We start from the raw sequence: 12,584 nt of genomic DNA, 5'->3' as shown, positions 1-12,584 counted from the left end.
GCATGAATAAGACAAGGTGCAAATGAGAAACATACATCTTCACTAGTCTTTGGAAATATCTGAAGTAATTGACTTGCTCAGTCTTCTGTGATGGCCCAGTGACCACTAACTGTGACAATTTGCATAATAGTCAACTCTTCACTTCTGTAGAGATAACTGTTTGTATCTGATTAAAATTAGGACTGTTTTAGTTCTCTTGACTTTTCCAGAAGTTGCAGTAATAGAGATTTGCTGTTATGCTTTAACCAAACAAATGCACACATGGGGATAACAATATGCTGAGTTTATGCAGATTTTACAACACAAATCTGAATAAAATACCCACTAATAGACCCTTAAGGAGTAATAAACACACATGAATTTTCCTTAGTTGCACTTTAAAGTGATTTTAACATACTACTAGACCTTAACAATAATATTTAATTGACAAGATTATGCATTTGTATGGATTGAAAAGGTGGTAGATCTCTAATTCCAAATGAACCATAAATTCACTTTTGCATAACATGTTTTATTTATTTCTCTGTAGCAGAGATGTTCTCCATCCCTCCTAGTGAGAGTTTCTTAAAATACAGACAATTTAAATAGATTTAATTACCATTTATCATACTCCTAACTTCATGAGATCATCCTTAGTTCAATTCTATATTTCCAGATAGTTGAGGAGCTAGATAAAAACAGGGCAACATAATGAGAAGCTAATAGAAATGAAATTATATCGTGTTTGAAACTGTTCTGTTTTCAGTGATGTTGTCAGTATCATTCTGTAGCTTCCTTCTTGATTCCCCAAGGAGTTGGATTTTAAGTTTATTTCAGTTCAACTTTCAAAGTGGTGAGGAAGAAACATAATAAAAAATAGGGATGCTCTGTTTTGCTGTATGATCACGGTTGCAATTTTCACATTAATGTTGTGGCCACTGCAGTAGACTTAAATCTCCAAATCATGCTGATGCATTGGACAAATGGAAAAAAATGATAGGGAAAAGAAAGAAAATAGCAGTTACAATCCCTTTACAAATTCAGTAGTGGGCTACATATTTTTTCAATAGTATTTCCAGTCTGAAATGTTCTCACTTTGCAAGTCTATGATATCTTTTTTACAGTTTATTTGCCAACACTTCCCCTGGGATCCTATTGGCAGACATTTTCTTTGTGGCTCATGTACTTTAACTGAGAGGAAATATTTTTCAATTATACTGTAGATAATTAGATGGCAGATAAATTATAACATGATATACCTCCCAATACAGATAGATCTCCAGTGGTTCTGTATTGCTATCAGGAGCAGAAAGAAGTCTCTGAGTAATTTTCAATGTGGGAGTTATATTGACATAATTTTTAGTATCCTAGCTATAACACAGTGATTGGGTGGATACTTTGGATCTTAGGGATCCCATCTTTCTCCCGTTGCCTTTCCTCCTCATGCTGAGCCACAGGTACTTCCCTGGGATTATTTGCTAGAGGGGACTTCTCACTGAAGTGTTTGGGTCCACCCTCACATATTACCTTTACATCAGGGGATGTTGATGGCTAACATTGATGGCCATTAAGCCAAAGCCTGGGGAGTTTACATTTCTGTGCCCAGAGCAAAAGGCTTGGCATGCTTGCACACAAAGTAGTCAGATCCTTCATAGCTGAACTGGACAACTAACCCGGCCTTGTGGTCACCTTGCTTCACCAGAACAGCACAAGTAAAACAGCTACACCATTCAACTGTAACCAGAGACACTTCCAAAAACAATTTTTATCATACAATTCCTCTGCAGTTTTCCTAAACAGATCGCTTATGGCACCATGAAAAAGGGTCAGTGATGGCATGAGTTCATTACAATATTGGCAGAGTTGGGGAGGAGATTTAAGCTCAAACCTGCAGAAATCTAAGCATTTAGCTGCTTTCAACGTTTATACAATCCCTCTGACTTTCACATATTAAGTTTTCATAAAAGAAGTCCCTGTTTCTTTACGCTATGTGCTGTTTATGTTCTTGCAGCATCCCCCCAAATGACTTAGTCAAAATAAAATTTAAACTATCAAAACTTCTAAGATTTCTTCTCTTAAAAAATCAACAAAGCCCAACACTAATTATCAAAGTAAATAAAAATCTAATAGTGATATAAAAGTAGCTGTGCCACATACTGCATAGAGACTATTTAAAATGTAGCTGAGGTGAATACATATCATATACAGGATATTTAAAATCTTGCACTAATAGTTCTAGGAGAACAAGCACTTCTTTCAGTGCTCAAATATAGCCTGTTGAGCTATCAGTTATGGCCACTACATTCTATCATATAAATATATTTTGAGCAGTCTGAAAATGCACATCCTTACTTGATATACTGCCATTACCTGGAAGTCTATTACATTGTAGTTTCTAAATGAGAGACTAGAAAATTTCCAACACATTTTTACTATGGAAATTCAAAGCTCCATAAGGATTTAGGTTAAAGTTGTAGTCTGGGTGTACCAATTACTCAAAAAGTCTTAGGTAGAAATTAGAATTTAAACCATGAAAAGTCTAAACCTCCCTGTGAACAACTTAGGTTTTCACAGTGGCTGCAACATCACATGAACAAAAGGTTCTATTCATCGTATACTAAAGAAAAAAAGTCAATTCAGTAAATTCAAAGATTGGTTTCTCAGCTAACTTGTGTTGGAGTATGTTAGATTCAAAACAAATCTCAAGACTTCCACAGTTTGAGAACTGGATCCAGTGATCTAATTGGTTGAAGAAGGGGGTATGATTTTAAATAGCAGTGCTGGATTATTGTAGGCAGTTAGAGCATGTTTACCCATTCACACTGCTTTGTACTAGTAATGGATATAATAAAAAAAAAAAAAAGAGTTTCAAGGAAGGGATAAAATATTATAAAGATTGTGCTTACTCTCTCGCAAAAAGATCTCACTTTTGTTCATTACTGAAGTAGATTGTGCAGAGAGAGGTGACTTGAAAAGTTTGATCTTCTAAAGGAGGAGGAATTCATCTGCCATTATAGGGTGGGATTACCTCTCTTGAAACCTGTGATCCTCACAGCTAAGCAGAAACGTGTGAGCTTCATCTTTGTTTGCAAGTCTGCCACCCTTTTCTCTGAATGCCTGAATGCCTTTACTTCTCCACTTGCAGTGTTGCTGTAGAGGCAGCTTTGGTTTTTAAAGATAAAACTCTTCCTCCTCTTCAATCTCACTAAATGTGTTGTGCTCCTTATCCAAAAGAGGCAGATCATTTTAATTCAAAGTATTATTTTTGTATAAGATATCACTCTGGCTTACATTTTCCACGTAAAACACCATCAATGACTTTTTAACAAGGAGGATTGTTCAGCAAACTTCTGAGATTATCACAGAACTGTGGGACAAAGCGCTGCAGATTTGCCCAGTTTAATCAAACAGGTCACCAGCTTTTATTATTTCAGGGAGAATCAAATTGGAAGTTGCTTCTTGAACTAATCAGGGCTGATTTGCTCTAAAGTTGCTTCCTGACTTAGATCTCAGGCAAGGAAGTGCTGTAATCAGTTCCCAAGGGCTGTCAGAGTTGTGATGGGATATTAAAGGAATGGTACACTACCTTTAAAGTGTTCCCTAATCTTGGCAGATTTTTGTGTTTAACACAGTTAAACCTGAGCTTATTGTATAGATACAAAGATTAATTTAATCAGGTAGCTTTATGTAAAGTCAAACATACTTGAGGTAGCAGAATTGATTTTTTTAGAGAATATATTCCAGTCTCCTCCAGGGTTTGTACATTCAGTTAAAAATACAGACTGGCAGAATTGTTCCAAATCAAACATTTACTACCCACCAGAATAAAAAAACCCAACCAAACCTAACCCCAAAAAAACTATCCAAAAACAACCTTAAAAAAACAAAAAAAACCCAACCAAAAAACTTCATGAAAGAGAAAATTAGTCCCCCTGAGTGTCTCTGCATATTATCCCATAGCATAGGCTCTGCCAAGTTACTCTCTGACTGACTGCTGCAGATGCTCTTTCTCTAGTATTCTGAGTGAGATCTTTAGTGCAAGTCTTTGGGGACAAACAATAGCACCTGTTCCTCACAAGATAGCAGCCCAGTTAGTTCATTCATGTATCTTTAATGAAGCTCTGGGGCAGATGGCAAAAAATGGCATCATCAACGACTTAGCACAGAGGAGACAAAAGGGGAAAGTGTCGATCCAACAATGCGCTATTTTTACGAATGGGAAGAGACACAGTCAGAGTGTTTCTTGGGCATCTGCTCCCGTCTTGGTTTTCAGAAAGACCTGAGGAACATCTCAGCAATTAAAATTTCTGGGCATGTAGCCGATTTTATGAAGTACACCAATCAACCCCTCCTCCTAATTTTTCCCCCCTCAGTAAAATCAAACCCATCATCTTCATAATAATAAAACTCTCAGGAATAGAAACTGTCAAAAAAAAAAAAGGAGTTAACTGGATTTTTTTACATTAATTTTATATATTTAATAATTCTGTGATCCATGATACTTTTACATTCTCTTCCTTTTCAGTACTTATTTGTACTTTTCAGTTGACCTGTGATGGACACCTACATATGTAATAATTCTGTGCAAAACCAACACTTACATAGGAATAGTATTGCATATATGCTAGAGAGAATACCTGTGGGAGGGAATGGTGGCCTTTTAGTATGAGGTTTATTAAAGTCTCTTAATTGTAAATCCAAACTTACAGCCTAAATGTAACCTTTAGTCAAAGTTATGATGGTTTATATAGACTGAAGACCTGCTTCTGAATCCAGAGTAGGAAGAACAGCGGATAGCCAGAACTTGAAATGGTAATTCCCCACACTCATAGAAGCGCTTTTACTTGAGTGTTTAAACAAAACCTGTACAGCTGAGTAGATCAAAATCTACAGAAATGCATTGTAGGATTTGGTTGTGATATGTTTCAAATTATCTTTATGACACAATGGAGTAAAATATTGCAGTGAATATGTTTGCACCTTCACTCAAACCGCAGCACTCTGATCTCTTCTGTGTCTTGTGAGACTGTGTTGGAGTTTTGTACCTTTGCGGCCCCATGTAAATTCTTTATGTAGAGGATATTTCTTATGATTTTGGCTCCATTTGTTATTTAGGAACTACTGCAAATTTTTGCAAATTGCATTGCATTGAATTTCTTCCAGTGTAGTTGCTTCTATCAGACAAAGCCTGTGGTTTTCCTCTGCTGTCCTCCTGTAGAGACAATGTGTAGAAACACCATGCAGCAAAAACAGCACCATTTTATCAGACCTGAATGCCTGTTCTGGGCACATGGGGATCAACTTCAATATGACCAAGTTTAATGCATAACCTAAAACACACAGCCAGGCTTACCTCAGCTAAAATGAGAGAAATGGCTGCGTAAAGCTAGTTTCTTTCACGCCCCAGTGCCATAGCAGTAATTGCACAAAGACCTTTTTATTATAAGTTGATTTTCCTGAGGAATGGATTCAAAAAATACTGTAAAGTGTTTATTTTTTGCTTGACCTTTATTAACCTCCATCTTAAGGTTTTCCCAAGAGAAGAGTTGTTGGTAAATTAACCCTCATAGAGACACACAGTAGCATTTCTGCACTGCATCAGTGGTTGTGAAAGTAATGGGGATATGACAAGAAAATTTGGCACTATTTAAACAATGTCATAGGTCAACATACGGGATTTAAGCAAAAAAGTTCTTTAGGAATTCAATGCAAAAAATTGCTTGAAGTGTACTTTAAGTTTTTAATAGTGTTTAATTCCACTAATTAATGGTATGATGAGGGAATTTTTTTTTTCCTGCTTAAAACCCCGTTTTTTCCCTACATTTACCAGCTTTGATATATAGAGCATTAAATGTTTGCTTAACTGCTAATCAGAAAAATCGTAGTCAAACCCTTGGGTATGTCTGGGGTTAAGGAATGATGGATAAAAACTCTTTGAGATCCTAGCCACTGTCTCTGAAACACAGGTACCGTAAATTAAGGAACTAGGAAATGATTGTGTGGATCTAGCTAGCATCATCCTATAATTTTCTATATGTTGACTATAAATACTAGTATAAGGAACAGAAATTTTTTTCCTTGTACACGTTTGTGGTTTTTCGATACATTTATTATGGTCAAATTAAATTTGATATAGTAGATTTTGTTCTGGAATGGTCTCTGAATGCAGCTCCATAATTACCAAGCTACATGATAGTGCATAAAGCTATAAAACTGCTTAGACAGACAAGTAATTTATTTCTTATAGTGAGGTGTGTGTGGCAGAGTATGTTAGTTTATTTAGGAGCCAAGATGTTGGAGGATTAAATTTTAAGAATTGTGATGTTGACTAGAAAACTCTTTAGTGCTCTGGTGAGATTTTGAAATAACATACCTGAGTTGTTATTTATGTGAACAATACATGTTGCAAGATCTCAGAATTAAAATTTCCCTAAGGTTACTAAAATCTGAACATCAAAGTAGATACTGCAGTGATAGGTGCTTCTGAATGCTCGTCGCTGTGCTGTCTGCGACCAAAGATGAGAAAACTTGTGGAAAATTTATAGAAATACATACCACACTACTTTTAGAATAAAAACTTTGGTATGTTTTGTACTTTTTTACCTTGTGCCAACACAGGGAATATTAATTGAAAACAAAAAAAGTAATAGAGGACCAGGAAGAAGTACGGAAACGTGCAGTTCACTGAGACTGTTACACCTTTGACACTGAGGGAAAACAATGTTTGTGAGGGCTTTGATGTGATAATGTGAAGTTGGCAGGGATTGCATTAAGGCGAAGGTTCTATGGGACTGTGTGAACACAAGAACACTATCAGTGCCGGAGAAATACCTGTCAAGACAAATTTGTGCTATTTCTGATCAGAGGCTCTCTTCTGTTTAGCAGGTTCAGGGTCACATGCCTCCGCTCATGATCCCAATTTTTCCACACGACCAGCGGACACTGGCAGCGGCTGCTGCAGCCCAGCAGGGATTCCTCTTCCCCCCAGGAATAACTTACAAGCCAGGTAAGCTCACAGAGATGTAAGGCTATTGCACATTTTAAGATGTTAACTGTAGCTTCTTGTGTGATCTGTCTCATTCAGATGATACACAACAGGCATAGCTGGTTGGAAGTTATGTGGAGCTTTTACAACTCCACTTCAAAAAAACTTCTGGATTGGAGGAGGTGGACGGACTATTGGTTATTCAACATCATGATTTTTTTAAACTTAATTTCCACAGAGGCATTTGCTTTAAATACAGTGGCCCACTTACCTAGCAATTTGCATCTGGTCTTCCCTATACAAAAGCTACATGTCTTTAATTAAATCTGTTATCTTCAGTATATTTGTGTTTTGTGGCAAAATTCTTAATCTTTTGTTTGATTCCAACCTGGTTAATAACAGGTTTCAGTAGTTCAATTCCAGTCATCATTCAGACTCCTAACAGGTCACATAACCTTGCAGTGAAATATGTTTTGAAATGATTTAGCAAATGTTATGATTTCTTTCTTTTTTTCCTCTGAGTTTACAGGACTCCTGGGGAATTCAATTAGGGATATAATGGTTTGAAGATACTTTCAGAGTCTCCTTGTAAACAGGGCTTTAAATGTTTAAAGACACTTTGCCAAAGGAATTCAATGTAGCAAGATATTTAAGTAAATAAAAGTCAATCTTATTTTCATTTGTACATTCTTTGTAAGTTACCTCAGTCCAGAAACAGCAACCTTATTTTGCTCATTAATAGTATTCTCTGTCAAGCTGCCCTTAGAACATTAACGTGATAACTAACAACTACAAAACATAAATGTTTATTTTTTTATTCATTAAATATGAAGCGTGCAAAGTAAAGCATTGATCTTGCTCCCACTGATGTTAGTGGTGCTTTTGCTGTTGACTGCAACAGGAACGGGGTTGAATCCAAAGTAAAGCCTCATAATGGATGATGTAAACAGCTTGCTAATTAAAAGCCAGGTTGAACCTAGGCTCTCTTCTAGCAAGTTTACTTAATAGCAGATGAAGCAGGGGTAAGCAGGATTTCAGCAAATATTTCCATTTGTCCTACTCCCTTCTTCTCTTTAGTCCAGAAACTTTCCTCTTTAAACACAGGTTCTCTGTCTAGTTATCTTATTTTCAGGTTTTGAAATCCCAAAGTTCTTTTCTGATTTGGCAAACTGATGCACTGTGTGCTGAAACTAGTTACTGGGGTTCTGAAAGGCAGGTAGCTCTAGATGGCAGAGGGTTATTCACACCCGCCACTACCTCACAAAACTTAGGGACCAAAGACAAAGGCTTGCCAGTTGTGGAAATTGCCTACTACCCCCTGACTAAATCTTACTTCTCACAGACTAGAGAAAGCACATGCTTTCCTTGCTTTTCCTATTTTAATCAGAGATACTTTCTGAGTAGTGACTGTTAGTGACTCAGCTGATGGTTGTGCTGCCCCCTGAAAGGCTTTATGTTCAATCATGTTGTGTTAATTCTGGCTCTTGGTACAAAAATGCCTTATGAAGAAGAGTTACCAGCACGTTTTCCTGAACACAACCAATTTTCTATACTTATTCTACAGTGTTCCTTATAGTACCTATCTAACTTGATCCTATTGGCCTCCTAACAGGAGGTGATGCAGCTTTAGGGCATTTTCTTCCCAGAATGCAGAAAGAGAGATGTGTAACAAAAGTTAGAAGAATTAAATGCAGACAGAAGCCTAGGCCTGGGAACACAGTGAAACTCTTTGCTGTTGTTAGTGGTTTAATTCAAGATGATGGTAGTAAAAGGCCAGAAGTCACAGTGATCTCTTTATAACTAATGGCTTTAAAGAAGTTAGAACATTTGTATCTTTAATATATACATTAAATTCTACTACATATGTGGCAAAGGTAGCTGGGCAGAACAGTAGCTTCTGTCAGAGACACATCATGATAAAAAAAAATATGCTGTAACTACACTTGGTATTGATTAATTCCTATTTTTGGCACTCTCAGTACAGTAGTTAAGGAATTAATGAAACTGGAGATTAAGATATACTCTTTCATAGAGAGGGTTCTTCAAAGTCATTTCTGAGGAATATTTATGAACTTGACTGCTACTACCTTTACTCTTCTACTTTTGTGAGAAATAAAACTTTCACCTGCAGAACTGTCATTTTAAACTTACTCCTACTTCTGAGGGAAGACAGGAGATGCATTGACCCTTCAGACACTTACCATTTTCTTTTAGGTTGCATGTTGAACTTCTGTTTCATTTTACTACATTTTGACGTTGGCAAGACGGTTTTGACCCTGCCAGTTTTACTTGACATACAGAAAATACAGTGAGAGGCATTTCAATTATAGGAGCAGTGGGGACTAAGTACATTTGAAACTGACTGTCATTTAGGGAAAATGTTGAATACTGTGTGCACAGTCACTTAATTTGCTTTGCCTGCAAAACAGGCTAGATACAAACTGGCTCCAAAGTGGGAGCAGTGCATCAGTGTTAGCATGACAGGACAGGCAAATGAGAAGTCCTGCCTTGGTGTACAAGCAGGGGTATGATTATGTGTCCACGTCCATGCAGAAATATCTTCCTGGGCTAAATTTGGAACCAATTTTATGGCTGTTTAGTTCAGTGTCAAGGTAGCAGTTACTGAGTACTGTTGCAGATTTGCACACAAAGGCTAGGCCTTGGAGGAATAAAATGATATTCCTTTATAGCATAGAGTAGTTCATACACTCAACTGAAGGTCCTTTAGAAGAGAGGAGAATTTATTAGGTTCTGAGGCCCGTCCAGTACATGTCTTGCTGCTCATGAACTTCTGAGCTCAGCAAATCATTATGAACAGAAAACTTAAGGACTTGCTGATACACAGCTATGATAAAGCCTGACAGGAGAAACTTTCCTTCTGCGTGGCAGATTCTATAACACTGTGATGGCTGTAACCCTCCCCCCCCAGTATTTTGGAGCTCTAGGAGGTGAAACAGGCCAAAGTTAGCAAGTGCTGATGACAAGTAATAATTACATTAAAAAAAAATTCCCAAAGTCCCATGCTTCCTTATGTATCTCAAAGTCATGTAATATAATTTTCCGGCATGGTAAGTACTAATTGAGAAATCAGAGCTGCATAGACCACCTAATTAATTTTTTATACATATTTCAGTATTTATACTGTATACCGGATTAATTAAAACTTTAGGGCGCTGTGCATCTCAAATGACTGTTGTGACTATTGACCTGCAGGCATTTGACAAGCCTCGTAGAGTACCTGGTTGTGGGGGTTGCCACTTATTCCAGTGGGAAGCTGAGAGTGGCAGCTGTTAGGAAGCTAATACTTGCCCAGAGATGCTACGCAGTTAATAGAATTATTTTGCATTCCAAGTACAGCAAAGCAACTGTGCTGGCTTTCTGACTGTGACCACCACACTTACTGCTTGGAACAGGTGGGCAACGTGGGTACCATTATACCTCCTCTCCCACTGCAAATTTTCCTTAATTTAACCAGCCACATGCATCCTGAAAAACTTAGTGGGCTAGAGTATCCTTCAGCGTGATTAGTGTGTCCCCATTAGTGCCCTTGATCAAGAGGACAAAGCAGTGAGTAGGCTGAAGAAGATAAGGATAAGGAAGGACAGTTCCCTCCTCCATCTTTCAGTGACTAAAACATTAATTCGATCAAATCTTGTGGCTGAGAGGGAACAGGGAGGGAGGATGATGATGGAGTAAAGATATAAAGCAATCAGTGCTAGGTAGGAGCCAGACCATAAGTTGAGCAGATCTCAAATAGAGCTATGGTTTGCTCTAAGCCGAGAATGGGAGGGCAGATGTCCATGCCAGCTGCATAATGGCAGTCTGCAAGACTTAAAATATATATGATCACTTTTGCTTTAAAATGTCCTGCAAATACTTTGTATAGTACCATTTCTTTACTACATCTGAAAAATATCTCTGAAAAAGATTATTGATTATTATAGACATTGAATAGAGTGAAGCTCAATTTAGACAGGTTTGTTGACTGATATGCTGCAGTGTATTTTCAAAGCTTTTTTTCATATTTCATACAAGAATGATATAAATCTCATGATTAGAGTGGCTAAGAAACAGCCCGTATCTACCTGCCTGGGTCATTTGGCTTCATGCACAAAAATAGCTTACAAGAGATTTTGCTATGCTGCAATGCAGCATGAAAGTCAAAACTGTTTTCCTAGGCTGGCGGCAGAAACAGTCAACATTTTGGCCTGATCCTGTTTCTGGTTGCACCAGGGCAAATCAGAGAAAGTAATATTATTAGGGAAAGCATAACAAACAAAACTGTCAGGCTTATTGTCATCAGGCTGGACTTCAGAACATTCCAATACTGTGAAATATTGTTATCAAACTAATTAAACTCCTTGATTACTGTAGCTAATCCACATAACTCACATAATCTTCGATGTGCTGGATTTCTCTGATATCCAACATTGCAATTTCCATTTGGAATAGGTCTTTCAGAAGTTTTTTTACTAAAACTCTAAGGTGTTTTAGATTTTCTATATCTAAATATTTTTTTAGGTGAGTAAGTAGGCTGCTTTTCCTCCTGGCAAGTGAAATCAGGAACCACACACTGAATCCAGCTTTGGTGTTTTTGCATGCTTTCATGAGTCTATTGTTTAATGGAAGTTCCCCAGGACTGAGGTGATGGCTGTCATGTGTGCCCTGTTGAGTTTTAGTTGGTTGAAACAAGGACTTTGTAACCTCAGGATTTGTAGCATTCATACATACTTCAGCCCAAAGTATTGATGTAAAAGCAGGAAATGATGGCAGGCAGCTGGATATTGTTAAGTAGGACTTTGCACAGAAATGTGCAAATTTCATAATTTTTCAAATATTACATGCAGACAGAAAATTGTGGGGGAAACAGGTTTTGCTGCAATATGAGAATGTCAATAAGGCAGAGCCACAGCAAACCCTACGCTGGACAAAGGCATAACTCAAGCAGTGCAATCGGACAGGGGAGATGCTGCATAGTATTCCATTAGCCAGTTACCTCTGTTAACATCCTCCTCAACCCTGATGGCTCTGGACAAGCAAAATTTGTGCCCTGTGTGGGAATACTGTGGGAGTGTCCACCTCTATCCCTGCAGAATCCCAACAGCACCTGAGGTACTCTTTTCTCAGTCTGTTCATTGTCTGGAAGGATAGGGCCCTGGAATTGCTGATCTCTTGCAGCTCTTCCAATTCAATTTCCTCTCATTCTGTGAGTGTGAAGAGACAGATTTCAAGTTACAGTCCCAAAATGGGGGAAACATCATCAATCCAAAAGCTTTGTAACTCAGATGAGGAGAGTCAGCTTATGTCTTAAAATTGTGTTTTAGGAAAGATGGATAATAAAGCAACACCTTCCCCCTACTCTGGGTCTCATGAAAGCCAGATATTCTTCTTTCCTCACAGTTCACAAAGCCTTGATCCTGAAGGTAAGTCTATACATCCCATAAATAAAGTCTGCTAAGCTTCATCTTTTCATCCAAGACAAAAAGAAACATTTACATTATTTCTGTGTAGAATAACACAGCACAATTGCTCACTGCTTTTATTCATTTGGAAATGTTGCTCAACCTGACAAATGAAACAGAAGTCTGGCATAATTTTCCATGGCTTGTAAACACCAATT

The 12,584-nt window shown here is 37.6% G+C and overlaps 1 protein-coding gene across 15 annotated transcripts in view; it reads left to right on the top strand.

Annotated features, from left to right (window-relative positions):
* Positions 1–12,584, top strand: part of SOX6 (SRY-box transcription factor 6) — a 366,339-nt gene that overhangs the window by 259,714 nt on the left and 94,041 nt on the right. For 8 of the 15 annotated variants that reach the window (XM_058851096.1, XM_058851086.1, XM_058851105.1 and 5 more), the window contains 2 exons: positions 6,862–6,985; positions 12,289–12,387. In XM_058851096.1, coding sequence (XP_058707079.1) covers positions 6,862–6,985; positions 12,289–12,387 — 223 coding nt within the window. The remainder of the gene's footprint in view (positions 1–6,861; positions 6,986–12,288; positions 12,388–12,584) is intronic. The other 7 variants (XM_058851176.1, XM_058851112.1, XM_058851054.1 and 4 more) reach the window with 3 other exon arrangements.

The sequence above is a fragment of the Poecile atricapillus genome, chromosome 1 (genome assembly GCF_030490865.1).
Source record: "Poecile atricapillus isolate bPoeAtr1 chromosome 1, bPoeAtr1.hap1, whole genome shotgun sequence".
Classification (NCBI taxonomy): Eukaryota; Metazoa; Chordata; class Aves; order Passeriformes; family Paridae; genus Poecile; species Poecile atricapillus.
This window is presented reverse-complemented; position numbering and strand designations above follow the sequence as displayed.